Genomic DNA, 17323 nt, shown 5'->3' with positions numbered 1-17323 from the left:
TACAGCTTCTATTCACAAAACACTCATCTTTCATGTTAAGGGTCCTGTGTACCTCCATTTTTCTCTGCTCAATAAAGCACTTAAACATGTGCTCACCTCTAAGCATTAAACACAAACTACAGTCTTCACAGCCTGACTGAGATCTAAAAAGAACAGCATGGGCAGCAGTCTGTATTACTGAAAAGGAAACACTGCTGCCTGGACTAGTGATTAGAACAGGCTAACAGTTGTCTAAATTTGGTTTGAGCACAAATTTATCAAAAAGCAGCCAACACATTCAGATTGATTTTTTTTTTTTTTAAAGCTGCCTATAGGATTTGCATTAATTTCAATGAGCACTGGGCACCCGGTCACCCTCAAAGCTTTGAAACAAGTTTAAATTTATAGAATACAAGTGATTTTATTTTTAATAAATATGAATTCAACTCACAAAATTCCTCACCTGATTTCAAACCTCAAATTTCAGGGGAAATTGTATTTGGATTGTAGTCTATCTACATAAAAAGAGAAACTATTTGCAAAAATCAAATCTGTTTGCAGACTGAGATGCCAAAATATTGACAAAGAAAAGGTAAAGTGTGAAGAATTTATGTTCATATTAACTTCTACTATTCACCTCAGATTCATGCAGCTGTCATGATACTGGGGTACACTGCTGGTAAGAATTGGAGGTAAGAATTTGACTCACATCATTGAAATATTTTTCCCCCTTAGTTCGGATAACACTAGTGGTGAACTGCTTTAGAAAAAATAAACAAGCAAATATGATGTGTGAAACATCATTTCAATGTGAATCTACTTGAATCTTTCAACGCAGAGGCTCAGAAGGTTTACGATATACACAGTATTCGGTAATTTTATACGTAAAAACAATCAGAAAGAGGCAAAAAGTTACTTTCAAGCTTAGTCAACATACGGCACGTTTCAGCATGACAATTCAAAAAGTTTCACACTGTATTTGGATATATTAGCAATGATATTTTAAAAATAGCAAACTGAAGACAGTATATTTTTTCTGATTTTTTTCTTGCTTTTTGTAACAAATGAAGCTACTATTCTTATTTACAGTATAAATAAGCCTTTTTTGGTGAAGATTATGTCCTGTCACATATGTTTAAGACAAGGTGTACCTCAGCTCTTAAATGTCAATGCAAACAAGAGCATAAAAGCAATGTCAAAGTAAAATAATATATCTTTCTTTCCAGCTAAGACAGCCAGGTTACCATGTGTGTCTCATCAGATCGAAATATATCTGAATGCAGTCAAAAGTTCTCTTGGTCTTAGCCTTTAGGAATATAATGAACACTTATTCTTCTGCTGCTCTAGAAAGCTGTTTTCCGTATAAGCTCATGACATGATGGACAAATTGATACTGTTCACAAGTCTGGATCATTCCTCCCCTGAAAAGGAAAGAAAAAAAGCGGAGGGAAACAGCAGCTTTATTACCTGCAAACATATGAGGAAATGGCACAGCTAACATGAAGCTTGTGTTACGCACAAAAGGTCTATTCCAAACATGCCTGAAATGAGTGAAAAGCGCTCACTGATTGCAACCAGCTCGCAGTCTGACCTTGAGCTCCATTTTGAAAGTCTGCTAACCAAGGAACAGAAGGCAGTCGGAACAGGAACGGGTTTTACCTTCACTCTTCTGGGCAGAGGCCCTCATACAGTAAGGCAATACCATCATCATTTACATTCATGTTACTGGAGCACTCATACTCCAAGCACCATTTTAAAACACCATGAAAAGCAACCTCCACCCAAAGCTCTAGATGGATAGCTGGGAGCAGGGGAAATAAAGAAGGGAAGTAGCTTATCCAAGTCTTCACAGCTGCCCTTGGGACTGAATTCAGCAGTACAGAGGGCCAGGCCAGACAACTGATGTAGCACACGCCTTTCCTATTCTGGAATGAGGGTTCTTTCCTCCGTACCATCATACGTTGTGCTTTTGGCAAGTTCACCAGGGAACTAGGGGATGGCCATCAGGATTTCGGAACAGACAATGGAACTTTAACAAAAGACAAGTCAATTTGTAACTGAATTGACTGCCATGCACACCTTGATCAGTAAAAGACTCCCAGCACAGTAATCTGTTTTGGTTCAGCTTTTATTTCAGCTTTTGCTGTTCTCTTTAAAACGGCAAACCTGAAAAGAAATGCAAGCAGGAGCAGAAACAGGTTGCTTTTCCATGTATCATTAGCCTGTGTATTTCTGCAAGTAGCATATTAATCAACACATGAGTACTACAGCAGGAGACAGAAATGAACAAAAAGAACAAGGATAAAGTTGTCCATTTTAAGGAGATTTTACAAACATTTAAAATTCTGCTAGGAGTGTACTCCTATCGACAATGATATGATCTCTTGATAATCCATTATGAAAATAATTAAACCCCACAGCTCAAATTCACAGCAGATGTATGCAGAATTGTGCCAGCACTGGTACTGGTGCACAGATCCTGGGAATGCAGTGCCAAAAGGAGGCTGAAACAGCAAGTGGGGTTGAGGAACATGGGAAGCCACATGTGGCCAGAGCAAACCAGACTCTGTCAGTCTGAGGAAGAGCATATGTGGTGTATTTCCTCAAAAACCTTCACCAGAGGAAATTAATGAAAAGTTGCTTCCTCTGAGCCAAACGGACAGCAGACTGCTACCATCTTCCCTGCGGACTGCCCTCTTCTGTGGGGTCCAGCTTATAATTGTGGGTCACACAGCAACCATACCAGTAAGGGGTAGATGTGTGGACAAGACAATCTCCTCCTTCAGCCTCCTGCAGTTATTTTGTTAAGCTGCTGCTTGAAATAACACTTAACAATGAGCAGGGAAGGGCAGGGACCCATACTCCAATTTCTCATCAATAAGCAAAGGCGGGAAACACACACTGTGTTTCTAAAGAAACTATGTCCTAGCTGAAAAGCTCCTCCCCATCTGCTCTACTTAATACAAGCTCACAGTTGATCCGTTTCTGAGTCCTTCTGTGCCACACACAGCATGGAAATGTATTTCTGTCAGCCCATGACACACAAGGAATGTTAGTCATATCTGGCAATTACTCCCCATGCAATCCCATTAACAGTGAGCCTGCACCCTGAAGTTGTAGCAACAGAAGCACTAGGGTGGCCATTGAGTTTCAGACCACAAGAAATTATTTTCCTTTTTATCTGGTTCCCTGCTATACAGTGGCTTCCTCTCCTTCCCACACACATGCACACCATGACATGTGCTTGCTGTCCAGGCTTTAGCACAGAACAGAGAAATGTTTTCACCCCTATTTGCCACAGAAACCTTTCAAATCTGTGTTGCATTGTGGGAAAGAACAGCAAATGTCTCTCAGCACTGTGGGAAGGACACTGGAATGATCGCTTCCTCTCCTTAGTCATACTAGGTTATTTTAGGACCAACTGTTGGCCACTGGTGCAAAGCCCAGTGCACAGAATTTTTCCAAGGGATCTGTGAGGGAATGCAGGGAAAGAAACATTTGTTCCTTTCACCCCCGCAGCAACCTCAAAGGTGGTTCTCATGGGTCATGTCAATCCCTCTACTGCTGCGAAGCAGTGAGGTGCATTCCTTTACATGTCTGCTCTGGCCTGTGTCCAACCCTCTTGCCCTAAGTCCCTGGTGATTCCTTCCCATCCACCCTATTTTCTCTAGCCAGTAACCACCAGACAAGAGGAGGAGACAGAGAGGGTTTTCCCTCCTATAGCTGCCTGGACACTGTCTCATCCTCTCATGCTTCTTTTAAAGTCACCCAGAGCTTTTATGGGGGGTTTAGTAAAAATGACAGTGGATGGCAGCATGATTTCCAAGAGACTACAAGCCCTATGTTTCAGTCTTTGAAGAAACCATGCTCTTCTGTAGCAAGGATGGTGATTCGACTGCTTTCCATCTTGAGTATTTTCTCCCATGACATTTAAATGGCTTTTTCCTACCCCTTCCCACTCCTAAGAAGGTATATGGCAGCTACAGAGGTCCCTGCAGTCTTCCCTTCCCTTCATGGCATCCTGTAAGTGTGATCTCCCTTCTTCAGCCTCTGCAAATGACTGCCAGTTCCCTTCTCCCTGCAAAGCTAGTATTTTTAATTGGCCTTCTGTATCATGCACATTGTAAGCAGGTGTCTTCAACCTTCATTTGTATGGCTATTTTCCTGTGTAACATTAGTCACAGAGACAAGATATTTCAGATCCAGCCAGATATTTCACTGGGCCATGGATAATCAGCACTCACTATTCATATTCTGGTTTTCTTTTTCTCAAGGAACCTTTCCTTTTCTGGCCTGAAATCCATTGAAATAGCCAAACCTCCAAGCCCCTGCAGGTCCCCGTCTATCAGAGCCTCAGCAGGGCAGCAAGCATTTCATTTTCTGCCTCCCACTGAGCACAATTTCTCCTCTGAAATAAAGTTCAGCGTGGGGTTGAGGTTCTTTTTTTTTTTTCTCCTTAGAAAAATCTTTGGAATGTTTTTCGTGACATCTCTTCCCCTGACTACATTTATCATTATCATTAGAGAGAACGCTGAGACATGTTTTGATGGCACTTGAAACCAGTGGGAGAGGAAAAATAACATCTCTGGTGCAAAATTCAAGTCTGTTTACTTCATAATCAAACTCAAGGTGGTGTGTTAAGAAAAATTTAACTGGAAACCATTGAATTTCTGGAGATTTTCACAGCTCCTTTCCTATGTCTGCAAACACACCAGACTGCATACTCTCCCCCTCCCTGCAACATCCCAAGCAGCCATGCCCTCCCAACAGTGCTCACAGCTCCAGGTATGCAAGGCCAGTTTTTTTTTCACTCCTCCTGGGAGCACAGTGCTGATCTGTGGCTCTGAACTTAAGTACAGCAGATGTCTGAGCCTTTGCTTCTGTAGAAACATGGAGGCCAACTCCTCAGGGAGTGAAAGGTCATCTTGCACTGACCTATGCAGCTATTCAGATTTTGATGCCAGCTGTGAATCTAGCTCAGTTCTAAGGTTTACTGCTCATAAAACAGGCAAACTTTACAAGTAAAAACTGCTTAGAACATTACAACTTCCTTTGAGCAACGTTCTCTCCTGGCCTGTATTTGCCTTTGTTCCTCCCCTCTTCCCATTTGTTTCTCCTTAAAGAAAGGGAAAGATTACCATTTTTCTTTTTATTTTTCCAGAAAGGAAACAGGCTTTCTTACCTGTCTAACCGTAACTGGCAGGCTGTTCGCAATATGTCAACTATGCCCTCGCTCTTCAGCTGTTTACAGCAGACACTAGTTGCAATAAAGCAGCCAGTCCTCCCGATGCCTGCGCTAAGGGAGGGAAAAGCAGAGAGAGGCAGTGGAGATGTCAGAACGGCTTTGGAACTTGTTAAATGAGCACCACTAAACAAGCAATCAAACCCCATTATGCCTTTCCTCCCTCCAACCTTTGCCAGGTTGGTGCTTGTGAATATAAAGCCATAACTAGGAAAAGATACTAACTTCAATGGACAACATAATTAAGTATGAGCCATGCACAGTAAACGTTGCACATACAGTGCTAAAAATGGACTATTAGGTACTGTCTGACCCAATGTGTCATTGAACCTGTCACTGAACCATTGAAAGTAAGCAGTTAAACAGTGTTTCTTAGTTAGATTTGGTTTGAGGGCAACCCTTGCTTTGAAGGCAACCTTCACTCTGAGATTCTTAATTCTAATAGCTTCTTTGAAAGCTATTTTTATTCACAGGTACAATAAAAAAAAAAAAACAAACACAAAACCACACAACAAAAAACCAAAACAAAACCCAACAAACCTTGCTTAAATAATTAGCGCTAACAGCAGTATGGTAATTGTGATGCCATTTGCTGATTAGATGTACTATCTAGTAATTCTCTGAAATAGTGCAGGATACAACAAATTCACTATTGAAGAAATTTCTTTGTCTTTCCTGAACACCTTTGTATCCGATTCAGTCCTTGCTTAATGACCATAATTGATTTTATTCTCAAAGGCACAGTGCTATCGAACCTGTGAATTCTTCTTAGTACCTCATAAAAAACTAGCAGCAAAACCTGACAGCTCTTCTTACGCATTAAATAATTAAGTGAGCATACTTAGTAATAATTACTTGACACAACTGCAGGAAATCCCGCTTCCATTTAAATTGTGCTAAAGTCGTAATACAAAAACACTGGCAACAAATGTATAAGCCACAATGGAGTTCGCAGTTAGCTGCTGCTTGCAAAGTCCTAATACTGTTTCTTTGACTATACAGACAAGTTTTTTTACTCTGTGGTTGATGGGGAAACAGCAACATTGGAATCGTTTTAACTTCTACTACAGAATGATCAAGGTAATTCAATGGAAGTTTGGGGGATGGTCTTACTCACTAAGAACTCATCTCAGTCTTCAAATAATTGCGATGGAGGTACCTATGCGACTTAAAATTTTTGTCCCTGAAGTACCTCATGTCCTGACTTTTCTTTACTGTATCTAGTTTGTTCATTAAGACTTCAAATATTTCAGGGTTTCAGAGGACTCTTTGCTGCATGTGGATGTACATCAACAGTTAAAATAATAAAAAAAAACCAAACCCCAAACCAAAAAAACCCACCCCAAAACCAAAAAGGCCCTTTGTCATCCAATTGATGCCATAACCAAACAGAACACGGCACACATTTCTTGTATACTGTTTCTTATCCATACACTTCAGAGTGTTTCGCAAAGGGAGGGAACACCACCTATTTTTAGATAAAGCAAACAGCACTGAGACAGCACTTGTCCCAGGACAAGCTGCAGGTCCCTCGGTAGCTAAGACAAAATGATAATCACTCCAGGACTGCCCAAGAGTGGTGCATTATCCACAGGACCTTAACAGGACTGCTAGCCTGCCTTTAACATGAAGCTGCTTTGAAGAATAGCTTCATGATTAGTTTTGTATCTACTTTTTTCTTAAAGGTGCATTATTTTACATCACTGAAGGCCAAAACCACAGTGATTATGTTCTACTGAGGATCTCCCACACAGGTCAAAGGAGTTACAGTACTCAGCATAACACAGGCCTTGGCTAACGGCTTGCTGCATAGACAACTCTCAAATAGAGGCAATGTATTAAATTCCTTCTTCAGATAAAGTGACCGCAACTGAGAATAATCTGAAAGGACTCTGGTCCACAGTTATCACATAAAGTACTTTATAATCCTATCACCATGTCTCTTAGTAGTTATTTCAAATAAAATTGTCCCATTTCCCCCCAAATTATTACCGTGTCATGGGGATGACACCACGCAAGAGGACAAAACAAGTATGCAAAGAAAGAGTGACATGGTGACCAGAATCTTTACCTGCAGCAAATACCATAATACTTCGAGGAGCTCTTAGAGAGTCACAGATTTCCAAGGACAAAGGGGACTTTCTTACAAACCATTTCTTATTTTTTTCTGAACTCTCCCCAATTTGTCAAAATCTGTTTTAAAACACACACAGAAAAACTGGAAATGTGGCATTGTACGACCATTTTACTAGCGATTACTCCATATTAGCTTATAGGCAGATCTTTGACAACACCGGGCTACCAACCATTCATGCCAAGAGCCTCTTTAAAAACACTCCCATTGTATGATAATACCCCATTTACATCGGCTTTTGGATAGCAACCATCTGCTATTTCCTAAAAAATGTAAAATTCCTTACAAAAATCCCAAAGATCAATTTTGCAAAACATTTTATTGAAATTATGAAATATTACCCTGGCAAGATTACTGCACTGCTTATCAAGCTTTCTGCTATTTACCTGGAATAACAGTTCTGAGAACTGACTTGTAGTTTTAAAGTAATCACATTTAACCTTTCTAAACACTGGCAAAACAGGACTTGCTTTTAGACCTCTGGAACTTTTCCAATTTTCCAAGAACTAGAATTCAGCTATACTAAGCTTTAATGGTTCAGAGCCTGTAGACCAATTTTTTTAAAATGCTCTTGGGTGAAAATCATCCAGTATAGCTGATTTAATAATGGTTAGTAGCTGTTGCTTAACATGCTCCCTAGTTAGCAGTGCAAAAGAATGTACTTCATCATGTCTAAAAGTGATAAGTACATCATCCTACTTCTTTCTGAAGACAGAAGAAAAGTATCTATCTCCATCTATTTTTTTCTGCTCTGTGATTGATAATTACAATTTTCTCATCAGGCTTCAAACCACTGTAAAGATTTTGCTTCTTCCACATAAGAAGTTTTCATCTTTGCCAAGGGCTTTTCATGGGTACTTCAGTTTTACTATCAATTGCATATATTTTCTGTCTGTTGACTAGTACTTGCTGCGATCAGCTTCACCACTGTTTAATTTGTTTTATGTATTATATTTAAATTATTGTCTTTGGCCTAATGAAGATTTTTTAAAATCAGTGAAGGAATCTACAAAACATAGGGTTTTGAGGCTTAAAGTTCAATGTTCACATTTTTCTGCTTGCATATGTCTTCCTACTCAATTTCACTCACAGTATGTTCATCTTTGGTAACCTGGCCCTGTTAAGATCATCAAAGGGATGTATTACTGGTAAGGCAAATGAAAGGAGACTGTTCTTACAAGTAACTGAGCCACCACCAGCTTCTGTGTTCAGCTCAGTCTGCATCTGAATGCAACACTTGGTAATAGAAAATTACTGTCATTAAGTTTTAGAAGTTCCAAGCATATTTCAGAAGCAGCTGGGCAAGATCTCCCATGTCTGACTGATGGCCAATATGACAGCATCTGCACTATGCTATCGTATGTGAAGAAGCTCTCGGAAGTCAGATACAACATTTATTTACCTGCAGTGAACAATCACTGGGGCATTCTTCTCTTCTGCACTCTGCATGGCCTCTTCCACTTCCAGTACCAGCTGTAACAGAGGCGGGGCTTGATCTGGTGTCTTCTGGTCTGGCCAAGACGTGTACCAGTAATGCTTCAGGTTTCTGACTTCTTCTCCTTTCTGCAATCCAGTTAAGACAAACATCACAAAGTTTTAAAAGAACTTCTGGTTATAAATTGCTATTGAAACCTGGCCTTCACTTTAAGAATGAGATGAGTAAATGAATGCTAAATGGAACGGGAGATCCAAATGGCAAGCCACACAACACAGAAATCTGGATTTCAAATATCACGTCTGCACTTCAGTAAACTGCCTTAAAAAAAAAAATTCTTCTCCCTCCCCAAAGTATTCTGCTCTTTTAGTGCCAAGAGCTGTGTGCAAAACACTCCAGGCAGTCTGTTCCCTCTTGACAGATTCATTCAGCAAAGCCAGAGCTGTGCTTGTGACATAATTGCTTTCATAACGTGTTTGACAGACAGAGAGCCAGCAGCCATATCTCCATCTCTGATAGCTAGATAGATAGATGAGGCAGAGAAATGGGAGCTTATTTTTCTCTCTCTTCTGACAGACTCATATCAGTTTCCTGACAATTCTACTCTTCCCTTAGACATGGTGAGAAATTCAGAGAGACTATGGAAGGTGGGCATTGTATCTAGCTGCAGTCCATGTCTTTTTGAGAGACACAAATTCCAATTCTCTCTCTGTCTCAGCATGGCTATGAATATAGCAAATGTGCTGTTACCTTTTCTGAGTGCCAAGTAGCACTGTGTGCTTCTGATTTCGTGTGTTCAAAGTGACATCCTTCTGCCTGATTTCTAAAGGTGCCAAATAGTAACATGGAGCTCAGGCAACTGGCCTTACCCTTTCAGTCAATACATAAGCCAGCTGGCATAGGGCTAAGCAAACGTCATCAAAAGGTCCAGGAACAGAAGCGTTAGCTTCCACAACCTTCCTTAAACACATGGCTGGCTGAGTTTAAGAGGGGAGGAAAAAAAGAACAAATTTGTTTCTTTCTAAAGAACCAGGCACAAAATCTGGAAATAGCTTCTGTCATCTATATTCCTAAGTCCCTATGGCTGTCAGTCACTGGATGTTAAAAGTGCTCTGTGGTTGCGCCACTTTCCATCCTTCTCTTTGGTTGACAAAGCTTTTGGATAGCTTCACAGTGAACTAGATTGGGGAAGTGGTCTAGTTACATCTTTTTTCTTTCTCTTGCTGGATTAATTTTCAGATGGATCAATCGGTCTTGCCCTTTGGCTTACCACAGTCACACAAATGCTTGTGTGGGCATATGGGAGAAGGCACAAGGGATGGAACAAGAGAGCTGGACAAAGAGAGGTTGGGCTTCATTGAGTTGCTGTTCCAGCTTACACTAAGTTTAAAGTGCTCACTGAAGCACAGCCATAGGAACCTTACAGGTACGCCTAGCTCAGTTTAGGAAAAGAGAGTCTTACTATTGTAGCACAGACCCTGACCTTAGGCTATTCACCCTAGTGAGAAGATACTCTGGTTAAGAGAGCCTAACTAGTTGTCATGAATAGTACTTGAGCTCACAACAATAAATCTGATCAACACTGCTCTGAAACATGAACATACACGGTTGCTCTTGAACGCGTGAGCCACACAAGTCATGAACACTGGATTCTTATGTGGGTTGTGAAAAATTATGATAAAAATGTTGTCAACAATACTGAGAGAAAAATAAAAGATAAAAGTAATCTGAAGAAAAATGTGAATCACTACGTAGTCACTCATTTGACAGAAACAGAAAACAGCAGAAGTCCTAATGATGAACTCCAAATGTCTTTAGTTCTGTCTATGCTGTTACCAATTTTATGCTTCTGCTTAGAGAATCCTGACTTCTGTGGTTCTGTACGCTTCTGCTTTGACGAACAAAATATTCTCTATTGGTGTTTCCTTGAGACTGAAAAGAGTTGGGAACAGCTAGGAGGAAGCTAGATTTAATTGATATTTTGAAGTCTACCATCATGTATGCTGTAGCTGAGGCTGAGATCATGAATCAGTGGCTAGACACTGGCAGGTTCCTTTGAGAAAGAAAAACAAGCCTTGCCCTAATGCCTGAGCATTTTCTAAACTCTTAAACTTGCCAAATCCTGTCCGCTATTCTGAGAGAAGTATGACCACCCTGTAACACATGCAGTAATGATATATTGCTCGTGGTGGTATCATGTGTTTCTGACCATTCCTGTTTAAGGGAAAACAGGAGTCAATTCATGGCTTCTTCTCTAGCTTTCACTACCTAGTCATTTAACTCACGTACGGTCTGGAATTGCTACTCCACTATTGCTATTAAATGACAAATGTACAGCTCTAGGCAATAGTAACTTAACAAATGGAATCCTTACTTCAGCTCTAGAACTCAGCAGTTCACCTGCTGACATTTAGGGGTGGGGGAAAAGAGACACTGTCCCACTAGTACTGAAAACAAAAACACTGTTTAAATGAAAAACAAATTCGGATGAGCTGCAAGCCTGCAACACACTTGTAAATATTCTTCACTTCCCACTTGTCAGGGAGTGTGATTTTCTCCTTGCTGCCTTTGCCAAAAGCACGAGTGACAGACTTTCCACAATCAATCCAGACATGGGATTTCATATGCTGGCTTTCTGCCTATTAGCATATGGCTGAAGAGACTTGAAACTACTTGGATAAAAGGAGAGTTTTTCAGCTTGGAAAGAAATTGCAGTGTTATACTTAGGTCAGGGGTAGATCTGGTAGACGAAAGATGTATGAAGTTTATGCAAATAAACTGTTCTTATTAAAATATGTAGCTTGAGATTCTAGAACCTAGCAATGAAAACAGTTGCAAAACAGGACTCCGGCACTTTAGAATAAGTAGCATCCAAGTACTTAAAAAATTAAACCTGTGTTTAATGTCTCTATCCACAAGATGATAGAATGGTTACTGGTATGTAAAACTACATATATGGTCAGTTGGAAAGATACCGATGTTCAGAAATGTAAGCATGGAGAATGCTGTGGTGAAAGTGTTTTTAAAGGTCATCAACAGTTTTAGCGTCTTGGAGTGGAACGATCCCTTAGAGCATCTTCAAACTCAAGTCAGCCAAATTGCTCAAAGAATAAATTAGCACAATACCTAATAAAAGGGGTTCAGCCATGGTGAACAGAAGTGGTGCTACCACACCACTGACAAGTGCCAAGCGGACCAGTAGTCCCACTGCTGAGAGAAACTGAAAACACGTAAGCAAAATTAAAATGTCTTTTGCTCAGTTCTCAACTTCCTCACTTCTTAGATAGTAGCACAAGTCATACTAGGTACAAATAGCTGGTAGGTATCCAGCAGTCTGACAGCATCCTAATAATGACCGTAACAAGACAAGAAGCACAATCTAAGTATTTCCTAGGGGTCTCCCCATACTACGAAATATGTAAGACCCCATGCAGGTAAAAGTTCCCTGTTAGTAATGAGTAACCCTTTGCCTAACCCATGGCCCAAAGAATAAACAAGCCTTTGAATTCTACAGAACATCAGATTTAGCAGGTTATTCCACAAATGCTGTCTGTAATACACCTTGCAAAGCCTGGTAAGAAGTTATCCATGAGCTAACATGTCAACTCCAAATGACCAGTGAAGACAGAAGGCACAGGCACAGAACGAGTCACTGGTTTCTTCACTGAGTGAATCCCATACTACTATAGCTGGCCTGGTAGCTTTCCCATTGTACACATGCAGTCTAAATCTCTAACTGCTTATTTTACTGTAGTCTTTGTATATTGGTGAACTGGCCAAAGCTATAATGACTTCAGTAATGAAGAGTAGTATTTGTAGAGCAGTACACTGTGCAGAAGAATCTTGCACAAGTCTTCATGAACATCTCCATTTAAGGGTTTAGACAGCTAAACTACTGTAAGTACATTGGAATGATTTACCTTTAGGGTGATGAGCCTTAAACGGTAATCGTCTGCTTGTATGACTTGGTTAACTGTGATTTCTATTCCTTCGTAGGTGACCTGCTCCTCTGGCCAATATTCTGTGCATTTCTGTGTGCAATATAAAATAAATCTAGTTAAGCAGGTATTAAGGGAGGTTAATTTCTGCTCCTCTGAAATTAAATACACTACATGCACAGATGAATATGAATAAACTTTGTTTCTATAATAAGTACAAGTTTTCACTTTCTAAACAGGGACCACATTTCAGGTGATTTTTGCTGCATTCGTAATAGCCTGACTGCACGATTAAAAATGCACAAATCAAGTAATGAGTAACGAATGCTTTTAAATGCATACATCCCTATTTATCTTTATGCAACTGATGTGCATTTTGAAGGTTCATTAGAAAGGCCAGCGGCAATGTGCTTGTGTTTTTAGATTAATCCTTTTCTTAAGATAATCACAACTAGTATATTTACACTAGTTACCAATATTTCTGTGGTGTGTACACACTGATACAGAAACACAAAACACATATTTTCTATTTTTTATAAAGGGTTAATGCTCTCTGAATATAAGATGATAATTTGCATAGGATTTTGTACAAAAGAACATGACTGGGAATATTTTGGAAATTAGATTACGTACCAAAATCCACTTCAAATGGACACTGAGAATCTTTCAAAGCTAAGGAACTAAAAGGAAACAATAGCTGTGAGAGCTATTAGGCTACTACAGGTGATCTTGCCAAAAAAAAAACAAACCCCAAACTAAAACAGTCAGAGATACAGCCAGCACAACCTGACAGTTACAGAAGCAGAAACTATAGCCCATTTGCTAATCTACATTATGGTACTGATACACTAGAGATGAGTAGGTGAGAATTTGTAAGCACTCCTGTCCTGGAAGGAGGACTGAAAAAGACTCTGTTTTTTTGCATGAGGTTTGTCTTTAAACTAATCAATATGGCACTTTAACATGGTGTATGAACCAGCTCTGGGCAAGAAATGACATGAACAAGGCAGGGTCTGAGAAAAAGACTCCCTTGTGATAATGGAAGAAGCAATCTCATTATCACAGGAGCATAAGAATCTGCTATTGGACAAACCCAGTTAAAGATGATGCCTGTAAGCTTCCTCTTTTACATAGCCGTACACAGTCTTGAAGGAAGCAAGCTAAATAATTTTGCTTTCCTCCACCAAAAATAATTTCACTTCAGGAGAAAGACTAACAACAGGAAAGTATCTCGCAAAATTACTGAGTCAAAATTTTTGTGTGGGAGAATCAGTGTTGTTCCATCTGCATAGTGCATCAGTTAATAACCCACCGGGAGTGTGGCCCACTGTGTCTCTGTAAAATTATTTACGCAGATTGTGTTTTTTCTTCCTCTACTCTTAAACTGCAGAATCCATTGTAAAAATTGTCAAGAGCGCTAGCAGCTATCAATAGCATAGACATTGCTTTGCTTAAAGGAGTGGAGTAAGATTGCCCACTCATTTCTGTGGGTTGTCTGTCAGTTCAGATTAGATTTGACAGAGGGCTGAGATACACAGCTTTTAATACTCACATTAGCAAAGTCATTGCACTGAGGAGGAACACAAAGCCTCTGTTATTAGCATCATTGCCAAACAAAGGTTTTGGTTTTGAACCTATGTATTTCTGAGTCCTGTTATTCATACATTAATATATGTGTTATGGAAGAAAGGGAATGAATATAGAAGACATTTACATGAAAGGACTTACCCTGTATTTATGGCTGAGATTCCTGACACCTTTTAATTTTTGACACAAAAGGTATCAAAAAAGACTCAGCAGCTCTGTTATGATATATAGGCTGTAGAAAGCTCCAGTTATACAGTGCATCAGCACTGCAGTGCACTGCTTCCCAAGACTGGTACGATGCGTGAAATACTTGGTCAGTGTGGTTAAGAGGGAATTCACATGTAAAGGTTATTCTACATTCCTGTTATACAATCTTGCTACGAAAACTATAGTGGAAGAACTTATCACCAGATATGCCATTCAGGACCAATATTTCCTCTGCATCTTCTTCTTTAACCCTCAAAGTCCTTAAATGATCCTGGTACACTATGTCATGACATTTTAACACCTTCTTTGCCATAAACTGGCAACTCTGATCAATGAGCAAGTTATTACTTCAGTGCTGCCTCTCAGATAGAGGCAGATGTGAGTTTAAAATGTTAGTGCCAACAAAACATTTAGATCAGCAACATACTGTACTTTGCATCAGCAGTGCCTTGACAGGCTGTGTCCAATCAGCCAGCTTTAATAACTGACCATTTTTAACTTGTAAAGCATCATAATTCTGTGTCTGTCTTGTTCATGCCTTTTTTCACTAAAGTTCAGGTTAAATTTAATTTACTTCACAACCGGGGAAAGCTAAGGGTTTGTACACATGCATAATTATGGGCACTAAGCTTCCAGCTAGCAGTCAAGCCACTGTAACTCTGTGTGTATGATGGAGGTATGCCCATATTCTTGGGCTTCCAAGCATCTAAAGCCTCTTCTCCAAAGGAAACTCTCTCACCTAAATTACTAATGGGTTCTCAGGGACAAGCTTTGACAAATACTGCTGCTGCAGCTTATGAAACACCATTTGGATCTCTCCACTACACCTTGCTGCTAATGATGAGGGGGGATGCAGAGCCCAACACATGCCCAGACCACTTTCTCACACCTTACACTGCCAGTAAAGGCAGATGTAAGCTCTGCTAGCTGTCTGTGAACTGAAGCCTAGGCACATGGTTCTTGCAACTCTGCTATGGGGCAAATATTTCAGCAGGTAAGTAATGAACAGCTGGAGGGCAGCAATATTTTAAACTGCAAACAAAAAACACGTTAGGTGGATTAGCAGAAACACTATGACAGTTTAATTTCTGGAAGTAGGTGGCGAATAGAAAATTTCAGCATCTTAATTTCAGTATCTCCAAAGCATTTCCTAGACACATTCAGGAAAAGGTCCTCCATATCAAAGTCAGCTCTAGTTGTTGATTATTGTAACTAGCATCTTTCGCAAGTCAGGGACAGCCTCAGTGGAATGTGGATATAGACACTGAATCATAATAAATGCAAGATAAAGCAGCACCAACTCTGTTGATTAAAGAATATTCAACCTTAGTAGTTATGGGGTACTATTGTTTTTGATTCCTTTACAGAGAACTTGAAAGAGCATCTGCGAACAGAGCTGGGTTTGGAGAGGTTTCAGGTCAGCTGGGAGCAGAAAGATGGCAAAACCAGGCGTAAGCTAAGTCAGACAGCAAAACAAGACTTACAGTAAATGAAATGGAAAGAGAAGCCCACACCTTCTCTGAGTCTGAAGAATTTAATGCTGGCTCTGATTGATCAGGCCACTGAACTAACTTCTGTTCGCTGGCTTAGCATCTATGCTGAAAATATCTGCTAGAGTACAGATAAAAATACAGACTATATGTAACACCATTACCTCATTCATCTCTTCTATATTGGTAATCATGACAATGATGGGAGAACGCTCCTGCCACACCATTCTCCAGAAATCACTGACAGTATTAACTATCGGTCCCTGAGTAGCAATGTATACCTTTTCCTCTCCTCCATAGCCCTGCCAACAAAACAACAAGAGATCAATTTTAACAGGGATGTCCACCACAACCTTGAAGGTTCAGTCTTTAAAAGAGAGAGCTACCACTGGTTGAAACGGTGACTCCATGGCATCAGTTTTTCCCATCTCTATCTCTCTCCTGCACATGTGTACATAGAGCAATGGCACAATATGGACTCCTGTAATTCCAGCAATGAGTGTCCAACAGCTTTGAGGTGACTCTGGCTAGGTCAAGAGCCTTATTCAGGCTTATTATCCAGTGCCTTGGTCAGGTCAGCTGACAAGCAATTTGTGTCAAGAAGTGTGTTTTGGTCTGGTCTGAACCTGTACAATTGCACTTTGAGATCTGGATTTCAGTTAATGTAAGGAGGAGAGAAGAGCAATCAGTTCAGCTAAGATGCCTTTAAAAGCCAGTGGATGTTGCAATTCTGTTTACTTTAACAGTGTCTGACAGAGGCTAGGAAGACACATTGGACTATGGAGCTCTTACCCTGATGTAGTTAGCATTGATGTAAGAGCTGAGGGGGTCGTCCTGATCAGCTGAGGTAAGGCACACTCTGCTGTGAGGATCTGAAAGGTGTAGAGAGAGGAGTAATAGTTTATCAGTTGCTCAGAGGAGAGAAAGGGAGACACAAGACTATTTTGTACAGCAAGACATCTACACGCATTCATGGCCACGCAACAGATGGGAGTGACCTTGGAGAGCTCCCATGTTAAAATGTTACATTAAAAAAGGGAAAGGATGGTTGGAGTAATTTGGCTGCTTCTGACAGTTTTACCCACTCTCTGAAGCCTTCTTAATTGTTCCTATTGCAGAGTCAGTGTCCCAGAGTGACTCTGGAAAAGCAGTTTTCTGCTCCAGGAAATTATTTCTCAATTTGTTAGGTCAACAGACTCATTCTGGCTTGTAAGACATTAGAATATTGTTTGTGAAATGACAGCAAACAGCTTTTCTCCCAAACCATACACACACATCTTACACACAGGCAAGCCAGATGACAATAACTCT

The 17323-nt window shown here is 40.2% G+C and overlaps 1 protein-coding gene across 1 annotated transcript in view; it reads right to left on the bottom strand.

Annotated features, from left to right (window-relative positions):
• Positions 1-1032: 1032 nt before the first annotated feature.
• Positions 1033-17323, bottom strand: part of PTPN5 (protein tyrosine phosphatase, non-receptor type 5 (striatum-enriched)) — a 32985-nt gene continuing 16694 nt past the window's right edge. The window contains exons 7-12 of the mRNA XM_009698975.1: positions 16805-16884; positions 16177-16314; positions 12711-12821; positions 8758-8918; positions 5162-5275; positions 1033-1400 (exon numbers count right to left, since the gene is read on the bottom strand). Coding sequence (XP_009697277.1) covers positions 1307-1400; positions 5162-5275; positions 8758-8918; positions 12711-12821; positions 16177-16314; positions 16805-16884 — 698 coding nt within the window. The 3' untranslated portion in view covers positions 1033-1306. The remainder of the gene's footprint in view (positions 1401-5161; positions 5276-8757; positions 8919-12710; positions 12822-16176; positions 16315-16804; positions 16885-17323) is intronic.

This window comes from Cariama cristata, unplaced genomic scaffold (assembly GCF_000690535.1).
Source record: "Cariama cristata isolate BGI_N322 unplaced genomic scaffold, ASM69053v1 scaffold4894, whole genome shotgun sequence".
In the NCBI taxonomy this organism is placed as follows: domain Eukaryota; kingdom Metazoa; phylum Chordata; class Aves; order Cariamiformes; family Cariamidae; genus Cariama; species Cariama cristata.
The sequence above is the reverse complement of the archived record's forward strand: the minus strand, read 5'-3'. Positions and strand labels throughout refer to the sequence as shown.